The sequence below is a fragment of the Raphanus sativus genome, unplaced genomic scaffold (assembly GCF_000801105.2).
Source record: "Raphanus sativus cultivar WK10039 unplaced genomic scaffold, ASM80110v3 Scaffold0505, whole genome shotgun sequence".
NCBI lineage: Eukaryota > Viridiplantae > Streptophyta > Magnoliopsida > Brassicales > Brassicaceae > Raphanus > Raphanus sativus.
The window spans coordinates 13,117-37,092 of record NW_026615823.1 but is presented as its reverse complement, the minus strand read 5'-3'; the positions used below and the strand labels follow the sequence as shown (position 1 = coordinate 37,092).

Sequence of the window (23,976 nt, the reverse complement as noted above, 5' to 3'; positions counted from 1 at the left end):
CTCCCCTTTAATTTCACTGACAAGACCATTTTCATTTCTGGAAGCTAAGGAATCACAGTAGGGACGTTTTGTGACAGAATTATCAGTAACCGTTTAAATGTGCCCTTTATATATCATCACTGTCTCTTGGGCTTTCCCTTTGGATTGGAACCTCACTTAATGTCATCACTTTTTTGTTTTTTTTTCTTCAACCTTTCCTGACTTTAGCAATCTAGCTTTTCAACTTTGGAAAGAAAACAAAAAAAACTAATGTTCTGTTTCTTCTTGGAACTGTCTTTTTTTTTGGATGAATAAAGACCGACCATGGATGATGACCTTCATGGAAACAACGGTGGAATGCACAACAACGGCGGAGTTCAAGATCCAAGTCACTCGATGCATGTGCAGTATGAGCATCACGGTATGATGGATGAGCAGCACGCTGATGATGTGATGAATGAGGGACTAGTGGAGCCAGACATTCCTTCCCACCTTGGAAACGCATCTGACCATCGCGGCGAAGTAGTAGACCGTGGCAGTGAGAACGGAGATCAGTTGACCTTTGTCCTTTCAGGGACAAGTTTATGTTTTTGACCGTGTCTTGCCTGAGAAGGTGAACTTCAAAAATTCTTCTAGTAACTTGTGTTCTTTGATGGTCTAGATATGTTTGGTGAAGAAGCTCTTGTTGATATTTTGTTACTGCAGGTTCAAGCTGTGCTTTTGTTACTTGGAGGAAGGGAAGTACCACAGGCAATCCCGACAACCGTAGGATCACCTCATCAGAACAATAGGGTACTGGTAATAAAAGACTTGTTAATAATACCTCGAGTTTATTTGTGTGACTAATGCATGAACAGGGTCTATCTGGTACTCCTCAAAGGTTTAGTGCACCGCAGAGGCAAGCCTCGTTGCTCAGATTCAGGGAGAAAAGAAAAGGGAGGAATTTTGATAAGACTATTCGTTACACTGTCAGGAAGGAGGTAGCATTGAGGTACGTATTCTTAATGTCTAACTCAACAAATAGGTTTTGTGAGATTAGAAGACTTTGTTTTCCGCATGCAGAATGCAGCGTAAGAAGGGTCAGTTCACATCTGCCAAGTCAAGCAATGAGGATTCTGCATCCACTGGATCGGATTGGGGGTCAGGCCAGAGCTGGGCCTTGGAAGGGTCTGAGTCTCAGAAGCCAGAGGCTTTGTAAGTTTAAAAAATGCTTTTTTTTAACTTGTACCTGTTGCTATTATATTAACGTCACTTCCATAAACTTTTTTAGATACTTCAGCTCTGAAATTTTGTGCTTTGTAAACAATTATGTATAGCTCATACTTGATAAACAAAGCTTACCTCTGATTCTTTCTCATCTTCAAACGGTTGTGAACATGTTCAAAAAAGATGTCGGCACTGTGGAACCAGTGAGAAGTCAACTCCAATGATGCGACGTGGACCTGAAGGGCCAAGAACACTTTGTAATGCATGTGGGTTAATGTGGGCAAACAAGGTAAAGCTACATTACACTTTCGTTATTCATATTCTATCAACACTTGTTGTTTCATTGATCAGTCTTGTTCTATTCTATTCTATTCCTACTTTATATACGAAGCAAACAGTCACATTTGTCTTTGATAATTTCAGGGGGCACTTAGAGACTTATCCAAAGCCCCTCCTCCTCCAACAGCCCAGAATCTGCCTGCAAATAAAATTGATGTGAGTGAGCAACATCATTTTTTTTTCTTCACCATATCACTTGAAATGAATGGATAAGTTTGGAGATTGAATTGCTCTTTAAGATAAAACATGCATTTGATTTTTATTGATCACATTTGTTGCAGGAATCAATTCTTGAGGCTGAGCTAGCTGGTGATATTAGCAACTCACAGTGAGAGAAGTGGGTAAACACATTGTACGCTATAAAAAAAAGATGTGAGTTTGGTTGGGTGTTCTTTGGGACACTCATAATCTGTTGTTGTATAATTTAGAAAGATCACTCATGAGAAGAGAAACAAAAAAAAACATATTTGCTCAGGCTCTCCCATCTGTAAGTTTGATTTGTTTCAGAAGTCCTTTTTATTTTTATTTTTTTTCATGTGGTAGAAACAGTGAACTTGTTGTAGCTTTTTTAAATTTTACTGACACCGAATAAAACATTTTTATATTTTAATAATAAATGTACTTAAGTAGATAATTTAATCAGTGATTGGGTTATGACGTGCAACACAAGAGACGTTTACGTCGTACACACGTTTTCACCATGTCCTGCACGAACTTTCTCTCCAACTTCACTATCCCATCATTTTTTTATTTTTCTTGATAAGTTTTCTTATTTTCTTTCTTCAGTGAATAGAGAGCTTAGAATTTTTTTTTTTTTTTAAATGTAGTTAGATCTGAGAATATGGAATGATTATTCTAAATGTGAGATTGTATATAGATTAAGCCATGTTAGTTAGTATATATAATGGTGAGAGATACCATGTTCTTTTCCCGGGAAAATATCCTTCTTCTTCTTCATGTGCATCTCTTTCCCATAAAAAGAAAAAACAAACTTTCCGCTATTCTTGCGAAAATCAGACCAAATATAGACAATGTCGTCATTCACTTGAGTTCTCTCTCTGTGTCTCTCTGTCTCTTTTGTTTTGAGTTTTGTTGTTGTAATTAGTTTCTCTTTTTTTATTTTTCTCTGTGATTGACAGAGAGAAAGTTAAAGAGTTGCCTTCTCCTTCTCACTAGTTTGGCTTTCTCTCTTGCCAAACTAATAACGAACGACCTTTTATCAGAAAAAAGTCGTGTCTGTCTGCTTCTTTATTTTTGTGGTTTTCTTGAAAAGAGGTGGGTGAGGCCAAGGAAGGGAGGATGAGCACTACGTCGTCGAGCAATGGATTGCTCCCAACGTCAATGTCAGGACGACACGACGACATGGAAGCTGGTGGCTCGGCCAGAGCACAAGATGAGCACCACGAACAGCTTGAACACGATCCTGATGATCCTTTCGACCTTGATAACACCAAGAACGCCTCCGCTCAATCTCTCCGTCGCTGGAGGGTATGTATGTCATCTCTGATTCTCTCTTAAAATGGGTGCGTGTGGCTTGAGAGAGATTCGATCTTTATAACTACATTTTGTGGCAGCAAGCGGCACTTGTATTGAACGCATCACGTCGGTTTCGTTACACTTTGGATCTCAATAAAGAAGAACACTATGAGAATCGTAGAAGGATGATCAGAGCTCATGCTCAAGTCATTAGGGTACACACATTCTTTTATTACATCCTCTTGATGAAGCTTTTTGATTGATTCCTGATCTTATACATCAGTAAATTGCTTTACTGAATCAGGCAGCATTGCTTTTTAAGTTGGCTGGAGAACAACAAATTAGTGGTATATGACTCTCTCTCTCTCTCTCTCTCTCTCTCTCTCTCTTTTACATAAGTCAGATCAGATTCTGTTTTTGTTTTCTTATATAACCATTCTTTCTTCTTTTTTTTCTTTCTTTTGTGGTTTTAGCGGTTGGATCATCACCATCAACTCCATCAGCTTCAACTGGTAACTTCGACATTGACCTTGAGAAGCTTGTGTCAATGACCAGGAACCAGAACATATCCACTTTGCAGCAATATGGAGGGGTTAGAGATACAGTGACTCAGTATTGCATTCATTTGTATGCTATATGAATGTCAAAGTATTTCAAGATACTGATAACTGAACTACTACCTTTTGTAGGTCAAAGGTGTTGCAGAGAAGTTGAAGACAAATATGGAGCAAGGAATCCAAGAGGATGAGAAAGAAGTGACAGATAGGAAGAGTGCATTTGGATCTAACACTTACCCAAAGAAGAAGGGGAAAAGCTTCTATGTAAGCAGCAGTTTCTATTTATAATCGGTGGTCTTTTATCAGCTTGTGTGGGATAACTTATACATTCTTTATGTTGTCGAAAAAGATGTTCCTATGGGAAGCATGGCAGGATTTGACTCTTATCATCCTGATCATAGCCGCTGTAACATCATTAGCATTGGGAATAAAGACAGAGGTAAATGTTTTTGCCTTTCCTTTCCTTTTTAATGTTCCAAACTAGGAACTAACTTGTTTTCTGCCTACTCTACTATCTTTCGGTTACTAGGGTTTGAAAGAAGGTTGGCTTGATGGTGGAAGCATTGCGTTTGCAGTTTTGCTTGTCATTATTGTTACAGGTATGAACATGCTTTTTCGTCTATGTACTCCCTACATCTTTTATCTATGTATGTTGACTCTTCCTATACGCTTTTATGTTTTGATTCGTTCAGCTGTTAGTGACTACCGCCAATCTCTTCAGTTTCAAAACCTCAACGATGAAAAAAGGAATATACAACTTGAGGTGACTGCTTTAACATTTTATAGATTGTTTTGCAAAATTATTATATGGTTTTTGAGCTGACAGTTAAATAAATGAAAACGTTACCAGGTCATGAGAGGAGGGAGAACAGTGAAGATTTCTATCTATGATGTTGTTGCCGGAGATGTTATACCTCTTAGAATAGGTGACCAGGTCCCTGCGGACGGAGTGCTAATTAGTGGCCATTCTCTTGCTATTGATGAATCTAGCATGACCGGTGAAAGCAAGATTGTGAGCTCATCATGATTCTGCTTGTTCAATTTTGTGCTTTATCTTCTCTTTCTATTTGTTAACACAGAGACTTTTGTTGCAGGTTCACAAGGATCAAAAATCTCCTTTTCTAATGTCTGGTTGTAAAGTGGCTGATGGAGTCGGTAATATGCTGGTATGTCTTTGGTCCTATTCTGACCTCTATTTTTTTTTTAACAAATTTTTGCTGGTATTGATTCTTTGTGAGTCTTTCAACAGGTTACTGGCGTTGGAATCAACACTGAATGGGGACTGTTGATGGCAAGTATCTCAGAGGATACTGGTGAAGAAACCCCCTTGCAGGTATATCATCTTGATCACTGTCTTATTGGTTTATGGTCTCCACAATGTCTTGAAGAAGTTCCTTTTTGGTAAATTTCATAATAGGTGCGGTTAAATGGTCTTGCAACTTTCATCGGTATAGTGGGGCTCACAGTGGCTCTTGTTGTACTCGTAGCTCTTCTTGTAAGGTAAATAAAAACTTTTGGCTTACAACTTCAGGACATGTAGAGGGCTATAATCTTGAGTTATTTTTTTTCAGATATTTTACCGGAACTACTCAAGATTCTAGTGGAGCAACGCAGTTTGTCAAAGGGACGACTAGCATCAGTGACATTGTAGATGATTGTGTAAAGATATTTACAATCGCCGTAAGTATTCATTCTACATTCGTGATTATGTTTGTTCGATAGACATATCAATTTAACTCATGACATTTGTTTAGGTAACTATTGTGGTTGTGGCAGTGCCTGAAGGACTTCCCTTAGCAGTTACCCTCACGTAAGTCTTGTTTGATATAATCCACTCAGAAAATATCTGACTTCATTGTAGTTATTGATCTACCTTTTCTTGACTCCATGTGAATAGTTTGGCTTACTCAATGCGAAAGATGATGGCAGACAAAGCTTTGGTAAGAACCAAATATAGGTCTTAGTTCTAGCTTTAGTTATTTATTCTTGATTATTGTGTGACCAGATTTCATTTTACTAACAGGTTAGGAGGCTTTCAGCTTGTGAAACCATGGGCTCAGCAACAACAATCTGCAGTGACAAAACTGGAACTTTAACTTTGAATCAGGTCAGTATCCAGTAAAAAAACTCAGCATCAATGATGTATGTAGATAGCTAACTTTACCCCTTTTCAAAAAATTTACAGATGACTGTGGTTGAGACTTATGCTGGAGGATCAAAGATGGATGTAGCAGACAACCCCTCTGGTCTCCACCCTAAACTTGTTGCCTTAATAAGTGAAGGAGTGGCACAGAACACCACAGGAAATGTTTTTCATCCCAAGGTGGGTTTTCTACTCTGAGGTTATCAAATGATGGATGGCTAGTGGCTCATGTTGTTATTACTGTAGGATGGTGGAGAGGTGGAGATTTCTGGATCTCCCACAGAGAAGGCTATTCTGTTGTGGGCGTATAAGGTATCAAATGTTTGTTTACTCTGCTCCATCTTTGACATATGTTTCTTCTGTTATGTGCAAATATATTTAAAGAAATCTATTGTTGCAGCTGGGGATGAAGTTTGATACCATCAGGTCGGAGTCTGCTATCATCCATGCTTTCCCTTTCAACTCTGAGAAAAAGCGTGGAGGTGTTGCTGTGCTTCGAGTAATTTCTTGACTCTTTCTCAGTCTTCTCATCGCCATTGGATGAGGAAAGTCTAGATCATATGGAGCTGATCATGATTATATATTAACTCACTGCAGGGGGATTCTGAAGTTTTCATTCACTGGAAAGGAGCAGCGGAGATAGTTCTAGCTTGTTGTACACAATACATGGACTCAAATGGTACCGTGCAGCCCATTGATAGCCAGAAGGTGAGGTGACACAACATTTGTAACTAACAATCTCTCCAGGTTCTTATTGTTGCTAGAGAGATCAAAATTAGGAGGACTAAAACATTTGCCTGTACTCTGCTCTCATCTCAAATATCAATAACGTTTCTGTTTTGAAATGATTTTACAGGAGTTTTTCAGACTTGCTATTGATGCCATGGCGAAAAATAGCCTGCGTTGTGTTGCCATTGCATGCAGAACACAAGAGCTGAACAAAGTTCCCAAGGAACAGGAGGACTTGGATAAATGGTCTTTACCAGAAGATGAGTTAACTTTGCTTGCTATCGTTGGTATAAAGGATCCTTGTCGTCCTGGTGTCAGAGAAGCAGTGAGAATATGCACCAGTGCTGGTGTTAAGGTAGGCTCCTTGTCCTCTATAATGGCAGTTAAATGTTGCTGTAATATGGTACAGCTGGTCAACACAACCCATCTATGATGTTGACATGAAACATTTGTTTTTATCTAGGTACGTATGGTGACTGGAGACAATCTTCAGACAGCAAAAGCAATTGCTTTGGAATGTGGTATACTTTCTTCAGATACAGAAGCTGTTGAGCCTACTATCATTGAAGGAAAAGTGTTCCGTGAGCTATCTGAAAAAGAGAGAGAACAAGTAGCCAAGAGAATAACGGTATGATAGTTACAGTTTCAAGGATCATGTGATGTGACCTTGCTGATACTATTTTGCAGATATTAACTTGGGGATAAAATGTGCAGGTGATGGGTAGGTCCTCTCCTAATGACAAGCTTTTGCTTGTTCAAGCACTAAGGAAAAACGGAGATGTTGTTGCTGTCACTGGTGATGGTACTAATGATGCTCCTGCACTCCACGAGGTTAGACATTTTGCTGCTATATTATGTTTTGTGTTTCATTTCCAAACCCTGACTTTTCTTTTATGGTTTTGTATTATAGGCAGACATAGGTCTCTCTATGGGTATATCAGGAACTGAAGTTGCTAAAGAGAGTTCGGACATCATTATTTTGGATGACAACTTTGCTTCAGTAGTAAAGGTTAGTCTTAGTGTATACATCCACAGCTATTCTTTATTCCTTTTCTAATAGTGCAATCCCGTGTACTGTTTCAGGTTGTTCGATGGGGCCGTTCTGTGTATGCAAATATTCAGAAGTTCATACAATTCCAGCTTACTGTGAATGTTGCAGCTCTTATAATCAATGTTGTAGCAGCAATGTCTTCTGGTGACGTTCCTCTAAAGGCTGTTCAGGTTAATTAATCTTCTTCTGCCTTTCCAAGCATGATTCTGGATGGGTTAAATATAATGGTTTTCTTTGATACAGCTGCTTTGGGTCAACCTTATAATGGATACTCTTGGAGCACTTGCACTCGCTACAGAGCCACCAACAGATCATCTTATGCACAGAACCCCTGTTGGAAGAAGGTATAACACCATGAACATCCTGAAAATTTTAGTGAAACAAAATTAAATATATTGTGGTTTATGGATTTGCAGGGAACCTCTAATAACAAACATCATGTGGAGGAACTTGCTTGTGCAGGTGACTTTGTCAGCAGTTTTAAGTTAAATTTATTACTAGAACATTTTCTAGAGTGCATATCTCTGATATTATAAATTTGGGGGATGTTGCAGTCATTATACCAAGTGGCTGTCCTCCTAGTTCTAAACTTTGCAGGCTTGAACATTCTTGGCTTGAGCCAAGACAGCAACCATGCACATGCTGTGGAAGTGAAGAACACTATGATATTCAATGCATTCGTTATGTGTCAAGTAAGCAAACCATCTCTTCTCATTCATCTCCTTATTCTTAAACCATATGGAATTGGTTTTAATCATGCAAGTCTTGCAGATATTCAACGAGTTCAACGCAAGGAAACCTGACGAAATGAATGTTTTCAGTGGTGTAACTAAGAACCCTCTCTTCGTTGCAATTGTTGGAGTCACTTTTGTACTTCAGGTAACACCAATAACACAAAGCCTCTCTCTCTTGACACTTGATAGCATCAGGTAGTAAACTCTTGTGGTTGGAAAATGCAGATACTCATTGTTACTTTCCTTGGAGAGTTTGCCCATACCGTTGCACTGAGTTGGCAACTATGGCTTGCTTCAATTGTCATCGGTCTTGTCAGGTAGGACCATTTTCTTCCTACTTAAACTCTCAGTGCTCATGAAACATGGGAACTATAATATCATTGATTTCTTGTCTCTCTGCAGCTGGCCACTCGCAGTTGTTGGGAAGCTGATTCCTGTACCCAGGACTCCGATGAGCGTCTACTTCAAGAAACCGTTCCGAAGATACAGAGCCTCAAGAAGTGCATAAACACATTACTAGATAAGTCATCTTCTTCATACTGCAACTACAGAAGCAATAACCTGTGACAATGGCCTAAACCTCTTAACCTTTCTTTCTTTATTTTACATGGTAATAGTATTTACAAATGTGTCCAATTATTTTTGTCCCTTTTTCATATTTCTTCCTTCTTTTTGTATGATGTAAAAGTGCAACTGTGAACTGAATTTGATTTGGGTTGTACTAATGGGAGTTTGGCTGAGTCTTTGTTTTTTCAAAGTGTTGTTTAGCATGGAGGATTCTCTGTGTTCATACCAACCAAAAATCTTTGCTCTCTGTCTGTAAAGAAGCTTTCATGAGCTCAATCTACTGTCCATATGGCATCACTAGATTTGGAAACCAATGGACAAAGTAAAAGATCACATGGTTCTTCTTCCTTCATCAAAGCCTCCACACTAAATCAATCTTATAAAACAAATATTATGGGTCTCATACTATAGAACAAAATTTATAGAATGCAAAGGCTATAAGCCAGCAGAATCAAATTGTAAACCTCAACTGTTTTCTTTCCTACACAAGGCAACCCTTACATAAAAAAAACAAGAAAACATCAAATCAAATAGCTTACACTTGGTGAAAACTGAGAAGTTCCATGTTTGGAGAGATCACTTTTAGAAAGATGGGAAGGTTCAGCAAAAGCATGAATAAGCCAAGTGGTTCTTCTTTGAGATGTAAGGAGAGATGAAATCTGTAGCAAGGGAAGAACTCTCTGAGATCTCTGCTGGAACTAGAACTTGAGCCTTACCCAAAGCTATCCTTTTCCCAACTGTGTTTGCATAAAACAGACCAGATATGGCTGGAACAAACACATCACTTCTTGAGCTTATGTAGAAGTCAATAACATTTTCATACTCAGAACTCTCTGATTCAAGGTACTTTGATCTCTTACTTGCCGGCATTACTGCCTCCTGCCATTTGTTAAGTGACAAAAACATTAGCAACATGGTAAGAGAACTTTCTTGGACTACAAAAAAGTTTTGAGCTACGCACCTTAGTGAACGTTTTTGGGAAGATATCCTTAAGGATATTGAGGCTACTGTCCCATCTAGGCTGAGTCAGATAGATGGTTGTGTCACCTGAAAATCCAAGCTTCCTCAAGAATACAGCAATCTCTTGAGCATTGTAACAAGTCTTGGACCCTGCTACACCAGTTGAATGACAATTCTTCTTCTCAAGTGCTTCGATTCTAAGGTCCACAGCTATGAAACGGCCACCTGATTTCTTGCTATGAGTCCTTAACCGCTCAATCATTGACTCAACTACTGCATTGAGCTCATGTTGCAACTCCAAGGAACCAAACATTGCCAAACAAGCCACAGGATCGGTTTCACCGTCTTGTGAGGATTTCCTCAGGTTGACAGAAGGGAAGTATGTAGCCACTCGAATGTTTCCTTTGGACTTGAAGATGGGTTCAATGTGTTCTTTGATGTAGTCTTCTGTAACTCTTGTAGGGACTTTAACAATGGCGATGTCTCTTAGAGATACTTCTTCAGGCAATTGTTTGACAACTTTGATGACGTTCTCCAAGCTTTTGATTAGTTTATCAGCATCATAAATGTCTTCAAAACTCCTGAATAAACCATACATTGATGGTTAGAAACCAATTATTAAAAAACCATAAAATGTCATGAACATAGACAGACAAACAACTCTTATAACCTTTCATCACCAGGTTTGCTTCCTCTTATATCAGGAAGCACTAGTGTTGCTCTAAGATGCTTTGCCACCATTACAGCATCAGTGATCTAAACCAGAAGATCAAAAAAATTTACCACACATCTGAATAAAACCATGGTTGACTTCACAAATCAAACTTCAGAGCTTTCTTTTATAAAGCTTACCTGGGAGATATGGTACTCAGGACCATTCGTTAGAGAGAATGTAACATAGCCTTTTGATGATACCGCTTCATCTGCAACATTTAACCCTTAGTAAATAGTCCAGAATCAACTAGAAAAAAGAAACTTCACAAGTAGTCTGGTTAAAACAAAAGACATACCGGATAACAATGTTGGCCAACAAGGATTAAGGTCATTGTTATCATCCATCCAAGGTCCTTTATTCCCTTCTAAGGCTCCAACAAGACTTTCTTTCACAGATACTCTGGATCCTTCGAATTCTATGTCATTTGCATCTCCCTGAGCTTTCTCCTGTAAGTACACAAGAAAAAAGGTTCAGAGTTTTATCCACTATTAGTTTTCACAGTTGACTCTTTAACTTGATTCGTGCAAATCTACATTTTATCTAAAAATGGAAAGTTTTGTTGTTCAAGAAAACCCTTTAACGCACAAATCAAGAAAGTTCCACTGATCAAGCTAACAGTCTACTTTGAATTAGATCTGCTTCAAAGAAAATACTGTCGGCAGAGAAGGTAGTACCTGAAGAGAATCTAAGTAATCTCTATGAAGCATCTGTGCGAGCATCACAAACATGGCAATGGTGAGAATACCAGCGACCACTTGCCTCAAATCCACACCCATTTCTACTTTTCTTACAAAACTGGATCGTGAAAACAGAGGATACAGAGTTGAAATAGAGAGAAGGAAGGAAAGAAAAAGAAAGTCCAACAAAGAGAGTGAGGTGTGGGGCAGATAGGGACAAGGTATCTTCCTCAAATATGAAATCTCACTTCCCCCTTGTGATTGATTGCTTTTTTTGTGTGGTTAAAGTCAAGTTTAGTCTCTAGGGAGGGGAGTGTTATTGTCACTGTTGATTGGTTGAAGTTGAAGTCCTACGCAAACAAAAACATTAGTCAGCCACCGACACTTTTTTTTCTTGCCGTGAATGTTGGTATAATTTTTAGCCGGTTGTTTAAGAAAACAGGAACCAAACCAATTAGAATACAGCGTTTTACTTGTTTTCTGATGTTTCTTTTCAGAAAATTTCTTTTAAAAATATTTTTTTTAAAAAATTTTGACTTCTTGAGTGTTTATAGGTGATCAATATATGAATTTTTTTTTTTTTTGCCTTTACGGACATTCAGGCAAAATAACATGCAAGTTAAAATTTTAGCTAAAATAGTAGGAAATATTAACAAATTTAATTCTCAGATCATTGATATAAAGTTTGAAATCACATATCACTAATCATACCAAGAAATATTAAAAAAAACTCATCAATTATACAGAATATATATTTAATCTTATATCGTTGATGATAAAGTAAGTTTTAAGAATATACTAAAATTCCCTTTCTAATAAAATAAGAGTAATTGCTTTAACAGACAAATTAATTATAAGCAAATGATAAAGCACGGGATTACATATAGGTTTAAACACGTTATAAACGTGTAATTGGTATTCGTAATTATATTACTCAAAAGCAATTGTAATGATGCATATAGCTTTTGGTAGAGGCCATGTACAAGTTCAATATGTTCAAATGCTCAACTTTTGTTAAACACGTATTGTTTATCTCGGCGGATGTGTACCACATCATAAGTACAACATTGGTTTATTTTTATGTTCTCTCGAATACCCGTTAATGCAAAGAAGCAAAAATTACAAAAATTAGTGAAGCTCAGGAAAGAACACATACACATGTAGATCAATGATCACAATTATGCATGACTCTGTATATTGCTTTCCTTATCTTCTAAGTTTATCAAGGGGGGATGACAAATGAGCACTTGATTGTTTGTTTGTTCAATGGTAGCGTAACGCAGTGTGATGCAACTACACCACTCGAGTCGAGAATAATAGACAGTCATCAATAGCCACTCATATACAAAAAAAAACCTATTTTCACGCTACATAATCTGAAAGACCTAGAGCTAAGCAAGAAAATTAAATTCGAAAATCTGAATCGAACCGACCTAAAAAAAAAAAAATCTGAACCAAATTTAATCCGAGATAAATACTTGATTAGATCTTATTTTACGATATTTTGAATTTTTGGTTTATTCGAATCAAACAAGAATTCAAATGCAATTTAATATCTAAAAATCCAAAAAATCAAAAATATAAAGAAGAACCACACTAATATCGAATATAATTCATAATAAATATCTAAAATATTCAAAGATTTTAAAAATACTTAAAATATATACTAATAATTAACTCAAATCTGAAATACTTAGTTTTCATATTAACATTTAAGTTTTTTACAATTATATTTGAAGTTTGGTGGTTTATACATTTGTAGAATTGTTAGTTGCTAATTTTAACATATTTAAATTTCCCTCATCTTAAGAAAATCACTGAATCATGTCATTAAGTTTTTGTTAAGTACAAATTGTTTAAATTTTTCAAAAATTTAAAATAAAATATGTATTTTCGAGATACAGTCAAATATTCGGGTAACTAAAACCGAAACTAATACTCAAGTCATATTAATATGGGTTCAACCATGTTTCCAAAGTGTTAATATATCTGAATCAACTCGAGAAAATTTGAATCGACTTCGAACCGAAATATTAAAATATGAGTTAAATCATATATATATATATATATATTAAAATATGAGTTAAATCAGCGGTATATAAATAAAATTTTGTTGGATTACTTGAGCAAAAACAAAAATGAGTGTGGGATAGATGCCACATCCATCATCCACCAGTGTCCACCCCTGATCTTGATGGGCTTAGTTTCATGCCTACAGAGAATTGAAAATCGATTGAACTCGAACTAAACCCGATTGGACACCCAATCATTTATACCAAGAGAGAGACCCATTAAACCCATCTCCGTTTGCGTTTTTTTCTTTTTCAAAACAAGTGTAGGGCTTGACTACTCACGGGTCTAAGACCCAATCACATGGGCTAATTTTGAAAGGCCCAATGGGCTGACACTGATTTTGTGGTTGACTTAGTTCTGCGAATTATCCCTTTGGTTTTCTTCTCTCAACTGCAGCAAGTCTCTGAGATAGCTTTCGCCTTTCGATCTTCTTCTTTCTCGATATCGTGTTGATGGCATCGAACGCTGCGGTTCCGTTCTGGAGAGCGGCTGGGATGACGTATATAACCTATTCGAACATCTGCGCGAATCTGGTGAGGAAATGTCTAAAGGAGCCTTTCAAGGCTGAATCAATCAATCGCGAGAAGGTTCACTTCTCCCTCTCCAAATGGGCTGATGGAAAGCCCCAGAAACCAGGTTTCTCCTCGCTTGTCCAATCATTCTTCACGTTTGTTTCTGTTTGTCCAATCGAGACCTAGGAGATTATTTTAAGGTTTTTGACTTTTAATTAGAACCATTACAGTACGATAGCTTTTGGTCTTGTGTGCTGCTCACATTTGTTAAATCTTCTGACGTCGGTGTCAGGTTTAGACAATGCTCTTAGCTTGGTTAAACTCATGTTTTGTTCGTCTTCTTTGTCACAGTTTTGCGCTCAGATGCACCTGAAGTTTGAGACATTTTGATCAAAGATATATGGTTTCTTAGTTTGATGATGTATTGCTTCTCTGTATGGATGAGATAGTAAAAGGAATGCAAGAACGTCTCTCCGCATATTTTATTTCCCTTATTGTTTGTAATGAAAGATTGATGATACTCTCCCATCAAATAATGATATAAACACGGGTACTTCTGTTTCTATTATGTTGTGGATTCTTCTGATATACTATATTCTCAAATGAAATATGGTTTGAATTTTGACAAACTATTAAGTGACTTTGATAAGCAAACAAAATGCCTTTTGAGAATTCTGAAGGCCAAGTCATGATAATTGTGAGATACTCTTTTATAAAGAACAAAATGGGAAGAGATACTATATATAGCTTTTTGTTTCACGTCCAGAATCAACTAGCCTAAAGCAGCACGATACTGAAATATCTGGACAGATGATAAGTAGACTCCAAGCTAGCTCTTAGAAACTCCTGCGTCAGGCTCTGTTCCTCAACTGAAACTTCACCTGAAATATTCCAACCTGATTTTCCCTGCATAGGCCAAACCAGACCTAGGATGGATACATATACCTATTGCCTACACTGTAATGTTGGAGTGCATTTCTTCAACTAAATTGCATGTGCATGTTCATCAGCATAAGAAGAGAGAATGATCAAGATAGAAAATGAAAGAAGAATGAGATCATGAGAGGCGAATGCCAAAAAAAAAGGTAATATTATGTTATTCATGTGATAGGCGAGAAAGCATCTGGATGTCATCATGTTATATTAATTCCTAGCTGGCATATTAAATGGAGTTTCATTGGTCGAGGTCGATATGATGAAAATGAATCACAAGAAGCAAAGGCGTTTAAGCAGCAAGAAGAGAAACAAATGGCAAACCCAACTCCTAGAGATTTAAAAAACCACACATGAGAATGCATGTAGCAAAGCTAATAGGTGTGACACATGTTTATATGTTGATGATGTCACACTATATGCAACCATCACATGAACAAGAAGTAATGCTGATGCTTAAAAATGTCGAGAATGAAATGGATGCAAATGCAGACTGCCTGCAAGATGCATCCTATTCCTGGGAGGGAGATAGAGAAGAGAGTAACATCCCCTTCACGGTGGTCTACTGATACGTCAAGGCTCCTTGAGCACCATTAGTGCTTGGTGAAGGAAAGAAGGAGTGGCCTCCTCCGCCGTCCTTCCTTTTCCCATATGGATTCTTGGAAAATGTATAACTGGGTTAAGAAGAAACATACTGAAATAGAAAAAATAACTAGAATATAAAAGAAACGGTAAGAGTGAATGATGTGTTAAAAGGATATTGGATCCTCATGCCAACTGAACCAGAGCTTGGAATGACAGCACCTTGCAAGTTATGGTGAACGTTGGTGGCACTATTCACATCCTGACAACCAAAATAGAACCGTTTAGCAATATGCTGTAGAATGTTTCCAAGTACGTATACATACACAGAGATAGCTAACTAACCTCGAATTCAATAAAACAAACTGTATGCCTTTCTTGTCTCAGAATTTTCATTTGCTTGAAACCAGGCTGCCTGCAAGATGAAAGTACAGTTGACCACTTGATAAGCGACAGTAATAAACAAGTGAAGATCTCAAAAGAAAGCAATGGACTGAAGGAGTGCCATAAAAGTAAACAGATACTCACGCGCTCAACAGACTCCTCAGTTCTTCTTCGTTAATATTCTCCCCGAGATTACCGATAAAAAGGGTATTGCAAGGAGGGTTATCCTTAATATTCTGCAATAAAAAAAGGAGATATAAGATAAGCAAACTTAGGGTAGGAACCTCAAAGTGTGTACAAAATATATAAAACAATCAGAAGCTATAACATGCTCAGAGCTGTACACAATGTAACTAGATTTAGTAATAACTAATCACAAGCGAGTATAGTATGTAGGATAGAATGAACTTGAGTTTGTAAAATATTAGACAGTTACCACATGGATTCTAGGTAGATAATAAAAAAAAAATTGATGAAAGAAGTGCAACTTCACCTGGACCGGCACATAAGAACTAGGAGCTGCTATAGGTGCGGAGGGAGGCATTGGTACAGGGGGAGCATGGTAACCTGCATAGGGATCATATGGTGGAGCTGCGGCTGACAGATACCTGAATCAAATTATACTTGATGTCAAATTAACAACTAAACAGAAATAAATGTACCCAGAAAAATCTGCCCTCCAATGTTTTACATGACATCTTAAATTAATTATATATATGAAGCAGAATAAAATGGCTCACCCATGGCCACGAGGTGGACCCCAAACAGGAGGTGGTGGAGGGTGGAAGGGAGACGGACTATAAACAGAGTGTGTGCAGTCACCACCACCAGTTCTTAGGCGCTTACTTTGATCATATGCATTTGAATCCCCAACGATTCCTAACAGATTAGCAATAGATATGTTCAAAGGTTAAATAATGATTTGGTAACTATTAGTACCAAAGAAACAAAACCAAACATGCTTCATTTTACATGAGCAATGTTTTAGATAAGAGAAAAGAAAGCCTGTTTAATAAGCTAACCTCTTTTAACAAAGAGATTCTTCTTGGCCATCTCTGCATGTAAGACAGACTTTGACTCCGCATCAAACACCAGATGCTACATGCCAAAAAAAAACAATATACATCATCATAAACATAAAAAGGGTAAGAAGGATTAGAGGTGAACAAGTAAAACAGACAGACCTGAAGGGCATCTCTGGCAGCCAAGGCAAACTGTGCAGTGGAGAAAAGAGCAAAGCCCATGGGCTTCTCTCCCTTGAAGTTCACCTGAGAAGCCTCGTAACCTGGCAACCATCTTAAGAGGTTTAGAAGCTCTCTCTCTTTCACATCATCCGGAAGACCCGCGATGAAGATTGTCCGAAGCTGAAAACAACAGATTCAAACTCGTGTAAGAAGAATATACATATCTCAATCAAATCAATCGATTAAACAACAACTACAACAGCACACAAATTAAAGAAAAAAAATCTCAACTTGAAACAAGATCAAGTAATCTGGTCTTAACAACTACAAGAAAGATGGTCTCAACAACATATCACAAAAACTACCAAAACAATACTGACATATATAGAGTAGATAGAGAGAGAGAGACAGAGAGACAAGGGGGTAGAGTTGTAACCTCGTCATAAGGAGGACGATTATGATTGTCGACTAAACCAGGGGGAGGAGGGTGATGATGATGTACAGGCGGAGGATGCGGTGGAGGAGCTGATGATACTGCGGCGGGAGGAGGCGGAGCTCCTGTGGGTGGCCACTGCTGGTGGTAAGGGTGGATTCCGGCGCCGGCCATGCGATGGGGAGAGAGAGAATGGAAACCCTAAGAGAGAGAGAGAGATTTGGTCGGCGGAAGAGTTAACGAAGGACAAGTGTGCCAGGCTTGTTTTTCTAAGTAAGTCACATGCTATGCACGTGATGAGCCTAGTGGGCTGAATTGATATTTTGTTCTAAGAGCATTTTCAAAACTTCAAATTTAACTTCATAAGTATTTATATTTTATAATACAGTCCTTATGTTTATCATACTTAAGTTACATTCATACAACTTTAAAAATAAATATCACTTATGTAAAAATATTATAGAAATATTAATTCATAAAACGTTACACTATATAAAAATTTACATAGAATACACAATTAAATACCAAACTACAAGTAAAATACCACATTATCCTAAAAACTATTTTCTGTAATATTTTTATATATGATTTTTTTTGGGTAGATATATTTTTATATATGATTAATAAGTGCATTTGTTAAGTTTTTTTGTAATATTGTTGTTTTGTAAATCTAGTTTTAAAAATTATAAGTATTTATTTTAAAGTTTTTATTTAATTTTATATGTAAAATTTAAATTGTAAAGGAAAATTTGAAATATTTATGAGTTATAATTTTTTTAGGATTAAAAAGTTTTAATTGGCAAAATATTTAAGAATCATAAATGTAATATTTAATTGTAAGGACTAAAATGCAAATAAAAATATGAAACTTCAAAATTGAAGTTTTGAAGTTTTTTTTTGGAGAGCAAAAAACTTCATATTTGAAGTTATAGAGTGTCTTTTGGAGATGCTCTTAGTCGGTAAAAAAAACGAATGTTATAAAAAGACAGAAATTTTAGTAAAGAGAGAATTTGTATATGAATAATATGCGAGAGAGAGCTTCTTATATAAGGAGGAAGAGAGGTGTCTTACGATCGAACGAATTCGTTTATTCATATACAGTGTAGATTCTACATAATAAATATTTACATCATTTTGTCAAGTTTTGGTGCGTATATTTTTGACGTTGTATTATTCACGTTTATAACACTCTCCTTGGAGACCAGTGTCACTATCGTCTCAAGCCTAACGTTCTTGTTGTCTCGTTAAAAATATTTCTAAGAAAACTCAATGGAAAAAATCATAGTAGGGTAAAAAGAGTACAACCACGTAAGATCCTCTAGAATGAACAGTCATAGATCCTTGACATGTTTTCTGAATACCGATATAGGAAATGATTTAGTGAAGAGGTCAGTTGCATTGTCGCATGATCGGACATATCTTACTTCAGTCTCTTTCTTCTTCTCGAATTCTTAAGTGTATGAGAAGAACTTTGGGTGTATATATTTTGTTCTAACACTTTCGATATATTCTTCTTTTGTTTGAGCAACACATGTCGCATTATTTTCGTATAGAATAATTGGCTCCGTATTTTCGTCAATTCCACTACTTGAACAGATGTGTCGGCTTATTGATCTTAGCCATATACACATTTTCTACTTGCTTCATGGAATGCGGTGATCTCAGCATGATTTGAAGAAGTCGCTAAGAGTGTTTGTTTCTGAGAATGCTAAGTTATAGCAGTGCCTCCAATCGTGAAAAAGTATCATGTGTGCGATCAGGCTTTGTGTGGATCTGAAAGATATCTTGCATCTGCAAAACCAACAATTTTGACCTTTAGAATATTTAAGGTAAAATAAGCCTAAATCGATGGTCTCTTGAAGGTAACGAAAGATATGTTTAATTCTACTTCAATGTCTATGTGTGGGAGATAAGCTGAATCTTGCCAAAAGATTCACAGCAAATGATATATCCGGCCGTTTACAATTTGCAAGGTACATAAAACACCGATTACACTTAGATATGGTACTTCCGGACCAAGAATCTCTTCATTTCTTCAGATGGTCGAAATGGGTCACTTTCAATATTAAGTGATTTAACGACTATTGTACGCTGAGAGGAGTTGATTTGTCCATATTAAAGTGTTTCAATACTCTTTTAATATGTGGATTGATGTACAAAGATACCACTTTGGAAATACTCAATTTGCAAGCCAAGTCAATACTTTGTTTGTCCGAGACTTTTCATCTCAAATTTTCCTTTTAAATAGTCTGATGCCTTTTGTATTTCCTTTTGAGTTCCAATAATATTAAGATCATCAATATATACCGTGATTATCACAAATCCGAATGTTGTATTCTTGATGAAAACACATGGGCATATAGGATCATTCACATATCCTTCTTTTGTGAAATGCTCACTGAGACGATTATACCACATACGTCCAGATTGCTTTAACATGTATAATGATCTTTACAATTTCATTGCACATAACTCTTTAGGTTTGGAACTTAATGCTTCTCACATTTTAAATTCATCAGAAACTTTCATGTAGATATCAATAATATCTAATGATCCATACAAATAGGCTGTAATGACATTCATGAGATGCATCTCGAGATTTTTATCGAATTAAAAAATGTAAGTCTTTTTTAAAACAGAGACATACAATAATTTAAATAAAAAAGTATTTTAAAATATTATGATTTAAATACACTAACACTTTGTTAGAAAAAAATATATTAGTCTAAGTTTCATAAATTTTAGAATTTTAATTATTTTTATTTGAGTAGGTAATACGTATATTTTATAAAAATACAATAAAATTAATGAAGTTAGAACATTAGGATTTAAAATTGGTTGTTACAATAACACAAAGCATAAGCCTTTAGTCAAAATAAAATAAAATAACCCCATAACACAAAGCATATTTTGGATGGTAAACAATAAGATGGTGAATATATAATTAATTAAACTTAGTTGATTCAATTGTCTTTTTTTTTCAACAAACATTTTAACCTTTTTTGTATCATATTAAATTCTACACTAATAATTCTATGCAATATACATATGCTTCACCTTATATGAGTTACTAAAATTAAACTGAAATACAGTTATCAGGAATGATAGAATAAAATATTATATAATATTTTAAAAATATTGTTATACAAACCAATTTATGTGCGTTAGTATTTGGTAAAATATATCTTTTATAAAAAATAATATTAAATTAGTAATAAAAACTGGTTTGTCATTTAAAGACACAAAATTCTAAATTTATTCAAAAGCAAAAAATTTCCTTAATTAATTTTTTTCTTAACCCAAATTAGTATCATCTAATGTTCATACATATTTTCACAAACTTATTGTTATTATTATTTTTTGAACAAATCACAAACTTATTGTTAATATTTTGTTCATTTTAATATTTATTGGTAAAACATAGATGAAAATTATTTCAATATCATTTTGAAGAAAATTTTACGATGCTTTTATATTTTATTATTTTTGCAATATTTATATTTAAATTTCATCATATTTTTTTTAATCTGAACAAAATAGTAATATATGTTTTCCAGGCAAACTGATTGTTCATAGATAATGTTGGTTTTCATTTAAAAATTGTAATTCTAACCAACAAAATTCGTTTGAAATTACGTGAGACGAATGAAATTTGTTTTGTTTATAACAATTTCCTATATGTTCTAAAATATAATTTAAATAAATATTAAACTTTCCAAACGATGCCTTAAGGGATAACATTATATTTAAAAAGTGTGAGAAGGTTGAAGCTGAACAGTCGAAAGGTCTTGTCTGGAAACTTAAACAAGTTAAACCAAAAAAATTAACTACTCAAACTGTGAGTTGTTCTTGTAGGTTTTTTCTATAGTATTATGAATATTTATAGACTAAACTTTTTGGCCAAACATTTCCCCCTTGATTTTTCATCTATCTTATTAAAACTGAAATACAATTTCGGTGTGTTTGGATACTTGGATAAGAGTATTAAAAAAATTTAGTGTGTTTGGAAACATGGATTGTAATCTTTTTTAAAAAAATAATTTTGTTTGGAAACAAAGATAGTAGTATTAAACAGAAAAAGTAATGGGGCTTAAGTTATTAAGTCCATTATAAAAGAATGTTGTCAATATATATAAGAAAAATACAATACAAAGTCCAATTTGAAATACTAACTCAAATTATAGTTTTTATATTTCATATTAAGTTTTTAAAATATAATATATGTAATTATTTATATGATGATACGTATTAAATACTTTTAATTATATGATTACTTATATGATGATACATATAAAATACAATTAATTATATGATGAAATTATACGATATATAATAATGACTAAGGATGGGTTTTCAGACATCCATATGAGTTTGGTTCTGATCGTTTTGCGTTTCAGGTTTTCGAAGTAAAAGATTTCAGTCCTATTAGGATGTTTCTAAATTTTTGTTTGAGTTTGATTCGGATCTTTGTGGGTTTGGTTTGGGTTTGGATAACCTATTTAGATTATTTTTAAAGTAATAAATCACTATATATTTTAAATTTCTCAAAATCTATAAATAAAGTAATATATTACCTATAAATTTAAATAACATATGTCAGAATACCTAAGCTTAACATATCAATTGGTTTGATTTAAAATTTTGGATACAAAATCAATAATTATTTTAAGTATTTTTGGTGATTTGAGTATACTTTAACTATTTCAGATATTTATTTATGACTATCTATATATATTTTCAAGTATTTTAAATCAATTTAAAAGTATCATTCTTGATGTTTTATATACGTTAAATATAAAAATAATTAATATATAAGTATATAAATCTATTTTCAGATAAATTCAGGTACACGAATACTTCGGTTCGGATCCGATTTGGTTCCCTAACTAACAAAATTTTGAATAATTCGAATATTTAATCAATTTATGTTCAGGTTTGGTACTATATTTACGGATTGGTATCAGTTCTGTTCCTTGGATTCATTTTGCCAAACCCTAATAATTACATGAAAAACAAACATCATCATATTTTTTAAAATATATATCCGCGGAGGTGCAGAGATCAAAGTCTATAATCATTTATTTTAACAACAAGCCAAATAAATATGTTGATTGAGGAGCGAATAAAACAAAATTAGAGAAATACATAGTTTATTAGAGACACTCTATGTGTCGAATTTATTATAAAGAAAATTTTATTAAAATAAATAAATTCAATAATTACAAACAAATATCATATTTCATAAAAGTGAAAAATAATACCCGCACTTTCGAAGCGCGGGTCAAAATCTAATAAATATTATACCATATGACATGTTCTTCTCCAAAAGTGAACATAGACTTATTAATTACGTAATTGAGAACGAACAATATTGGATAACACAAATATTGAGACTAGCATTACCACAATCATGTTTCTTTTTACTGGGTTGGATCAAAGTATAGTATTTTTATTATTGGGAGCTTTAATACATCACAAAACGAAGCTTTAATTGAGAGCGAACAATATTGGAAAAATGTATTTTCCTGCTAAAACACACTTTTTTGCCAATACCGTTAAAATATATTTTCCACTAATACTGCAAAACACATTTAGTCAAAACCGTAAAAACACATTTTTTGTTGAAACTATAAAAATACACTTTTCTACCAAAAACGTAAAAATGCATTTCTCTCCAAAACCGTAAAAACGCTCGAAATCACAAAAACATATTTTCTGCTAAAATCTAAAAACATATATTTTCTGCTAAAACCTTAAAACATATAGTTTTTTTGTCAAAAATGTAAAAACAAGTTTATTTGAATTATTTTAGTAACAAGTTCATTCGGATACAGATGCAAGTTCAAAAAAAAAGCAAACGAACATAATTGCACTTAAATGATGCGTAAACAAAATATAGAAACGAACAATACCAAAATGGAACATCTGGATAAAACATCTAGATATACCATCTGGATAAAACATCTAGATATACCATCTGGATAAAACAACTAGAGATGTACAAACGAACAGAGCCTACCTCTCTTAACTTCACCCGAAGAGAACGTATATGATCAATCAAAATTACAATATTGAAGAACTCGTAAACCTTTAATAAATACGCAGTTTTTTTTTGTGAGCACAAATCCTTATTAACATATTTTGACTGTCATTTTCTTGCCGGTGGAAAATGTTGGAAAAGTGATGTCCAAAAGCTGCTCCTTATGCATTCCGTTGATCTGTATAGAATACAGATCCATCGTGGCCTCCTTTTCGAAAGGGCTTTGATCCATACAGTTTCTCCACAAACGCATGACTCTCTGTTCATATTATCTACTTTTGTATCTTAATACATCTGTCATCATATCCAAAATCATATCCAACATGCTGGCCAGAGTGCAAAGGTCACAACCATACCAGGCTCCATACGACCCACTGGCACCGTTCCAATAAAACCCTTAAACATCTCAATAGCTCGAACATTTTAAGTTGTATCATACACTTTTATCTATCATTTTTACCATTGTCATAAAGTTCTCATGACTTAAATTTCATCAGGGGCTCTATTCTTATTCGTCCATTTTGCTCATATCTTTCATTGCCTATATGTTCACCACTATGTGGTAAAGTCTCTCCAAGTGATTTCTATATTTGCTTTGTAATGCTACTGGAAAGAAATCTATTCCAATTCACTTCTATGATTGTTTTTTATAAATAAAATACTAATATAGAAGTAAATCTATTACAACTCTCTTTTGTTTTC

The 23,976-nt window shown here is 35.0% G+C and overlaps 5 protein-coding genes across 5 annotated transcripts; 3 read left to right on the top strand and 2 right to left on the bottom strand.

Moving 5' to 3' along the window:
* The first annotated feature begins 266 nt into the window (after positions 1-266).
* Positions 267-2,158, top strand: LOC130502322 (GATA transcription factor 24-like). The gene is given in 8 exon segments (XM_056997090.1): positions 267-540; positions 542-592; positions 685-777; positions 837-970; positions 1,042-1,173; positions 1,369-1,474; positions 1,609-1,680; positions 1,806-2,158. Coding segments are annotated over 8 exon segments (876 nt in total). The 5' UTR covers positions 267-303; the 3' UTR covers positions 1,857-2,158.
* A 665-nt stretch (positions 2,159-2,823) lies between these two features.
* On the top strand, positions 2,824-9,088 carry LOC108830492 (calcium-transporting ATPase 9, plasma membrane-type). Its single transcript, XM_056997089.1, has 31 exons — positions 2,824-3,012; positions 3,099-3,215; positions 3,305-3,347; positions 3,474-3,592; positions 3,690-3,821; positions 3,907-3,996; positions 4,087-4,156; positions 4,250-4,320; positions 4,408-4,569; positions 4,652-4,723; positions 4,807-4,890; positions 4,975-5,057; positions 5,129-5,237; positions 5,312-5,367; positions 5,455-5,497; positions 5,581-5,664; positions 5,743-5,880; positions 5,947-6,012; positions 6,101-6,199; positions 6,298-6,408; positions 6,557-6,784; positions 6,893-7,057; positions 7,144-7,260; positions 7,340-7,438; positions 7,513-7,650; positions 7,724-7,824; positions 7,897-7,942; positions 8,035-8,172; positions 8,252-8,359; positions 8,440-8,531; positions 8,617-9,088. The coding sequence occupies exons 1-31, from the start codon at positions 2,824-2,826 to the stop codon at positions 8,720-8,722; spliced, it is 3,276 nt and encodes a 1,091-aa protein (XP_056853069.1). The 3' UTR covers positions 8,723-9,088.
* A 48-nt stretch (positions 9,089-9,136) lies between these two features.
* Positions 9,137-11,413, bottom strand: LOC108830497 (protein MANNAN SYNTHESIS-RELATED 1). The gene is made up of 6 exons (XM_018604088.2): positions 11,131-11,413; positions 10,752-10,902; positions 10,594-10,664; positions 10,412-10,497; positions 9,743-10,322; positions 9,137-9,660 (listed from the first exon to the last, which is right to left on the bottom strand). The coding sequence occupies exons 1-6, from the start codon at positions 11,230-11,232 to the stop codon at positions 9,382-9,384; spliced, it is 1,269 nt and encodes a 422-aa protein (XP_018459590.1). The 5' UTR covers positions 11,233-11,413; the 3' UTR covers positions 9,137-9,381.
* A 2,172-nt stretch (positions 11,414-13,585) lies between these two features.
* LOC108830499 (ATP synthase subunit epsilon, mitochondrial) lies at positions 13,586-14,281 on the top strand. The gene is made up of 2 exons (XM_018604090.2): positions 13,586-13,842; positions 14,070-14,281. Exons 1-2 carry the CDS (start codon positions 13,659-13,661, stop codon positions 14,096-14,098), a joined length of 213 nt encoding a protein of 70 aa, XP_018459592.1. The 5' UTR covers positions 13,586-13,658; the 3' UTR covers positions 14,099-14,281.
* A 630-nt stretch (positions 14,282-14,911) lies between these two features.
* Positions 14,912-17,485, bottom strand: LOC108830498 (cell wall integrity protein scw1). The gene is made up of 9 exons (XM_018604089.2): positions 17,238-17,485; positions 16,802-16,981; positions 16,640-16,715; positions 16,358-16,496; positions 16,111-16,225; positions 15,762-15,853; positions 15,579-15,648; positions 15,413-15,495; positions 14,912-15,319 (listed from the first exon to the last, which is right to left on the bottom strand). Exons 1-9 carry the CDS (start codon positions 17,406-17,408, stop codon positions 15,214-15,216), a joined length of 1,032 nt encoding a protein of 343 aa, XP_018459591.1. The 5' UTR covers positions 17,409-17,485; the 3' UTR covers positions 14,912-15,213.
* Between the last annotated feature and the right edge of the window lie 6,491 nt (positions 17,486-23,976).

Coding starts and splice junctions, on each gene's coding strand:
- LOC108830498 (XM_018604089.2), bottom strand. CDS start 17,408: ATGGCCGGCGCCGGAATCCACCCTTACCACCAGCAGTGGCCACCCACA. Junction 16,497..16,639: donor GAATCTCTTTGTTAAAAGAG/GTTAGCTTATTA, acceptor CTAATCTGTTAG/GAATCGTTGGGGATTCAAAT. Junction 15,320..15,412: donor TCAGTTGGCATGAGGATCCA/ATATCCTTTTAA, acceptor ACCCAGTTATAC/ATTTTCCAAGAATCCATATG.
- LOC108830499 (XM_018604090.2), top strand. CDS start 13,659: ATGGCATCGAACGCTGCGGTTCCGTTCTGGAGAGCGGCTGGGATGACG. Junction 13,843..14,069: donor TGGAAAGCCCCAGAAACCAG/GTTTCTCCTCGC, acceptor TCTTTGTCACAG/TTTTGCGCTCAGATGCACCT.
- LOC108830497 (XM_018604088.2), bottom strand. CDS start 11,232: ATGGGTGTGGATTTGAGGCAAGTGGTCGCTGGTATTCTCACCATTGCC. Junction 10,665..10,751: donor TTGGCCAACATTGTTATCCG/GTATGTCTTTTG, acceptor TAAATGTTGCAG/ATGAAGCGGTATCATCAAAA. Junction 9,661..9,742: donor TCCCAAAAACGTTCACTAAG/GTGCGTAGCTCA, acceptor AACAAATGGCAG/GAGGCAGTAATGCCGGCAAG.
- LOC108830492 (XM_056997089.1), top strand. CDS start 2,824: ATGAGCACTACGTCGTCGAGCAATGGATTGCTCCCAACGTCAATGTCA. Junction 3,348..3,473: donor TGGAGAACAACAAATTAGTG/GTATATGACTCT, acceptor TTGTGGTTTTAG/CGGTTGGATCATCACCATCA. Junction 5,368..5,454: donor CCCTTAGCAGTTACCCTCAC/GTAAGTCTTGTT, acceptor CCATGTGAATAG/TTTGGCTTACTCAATGCGAA.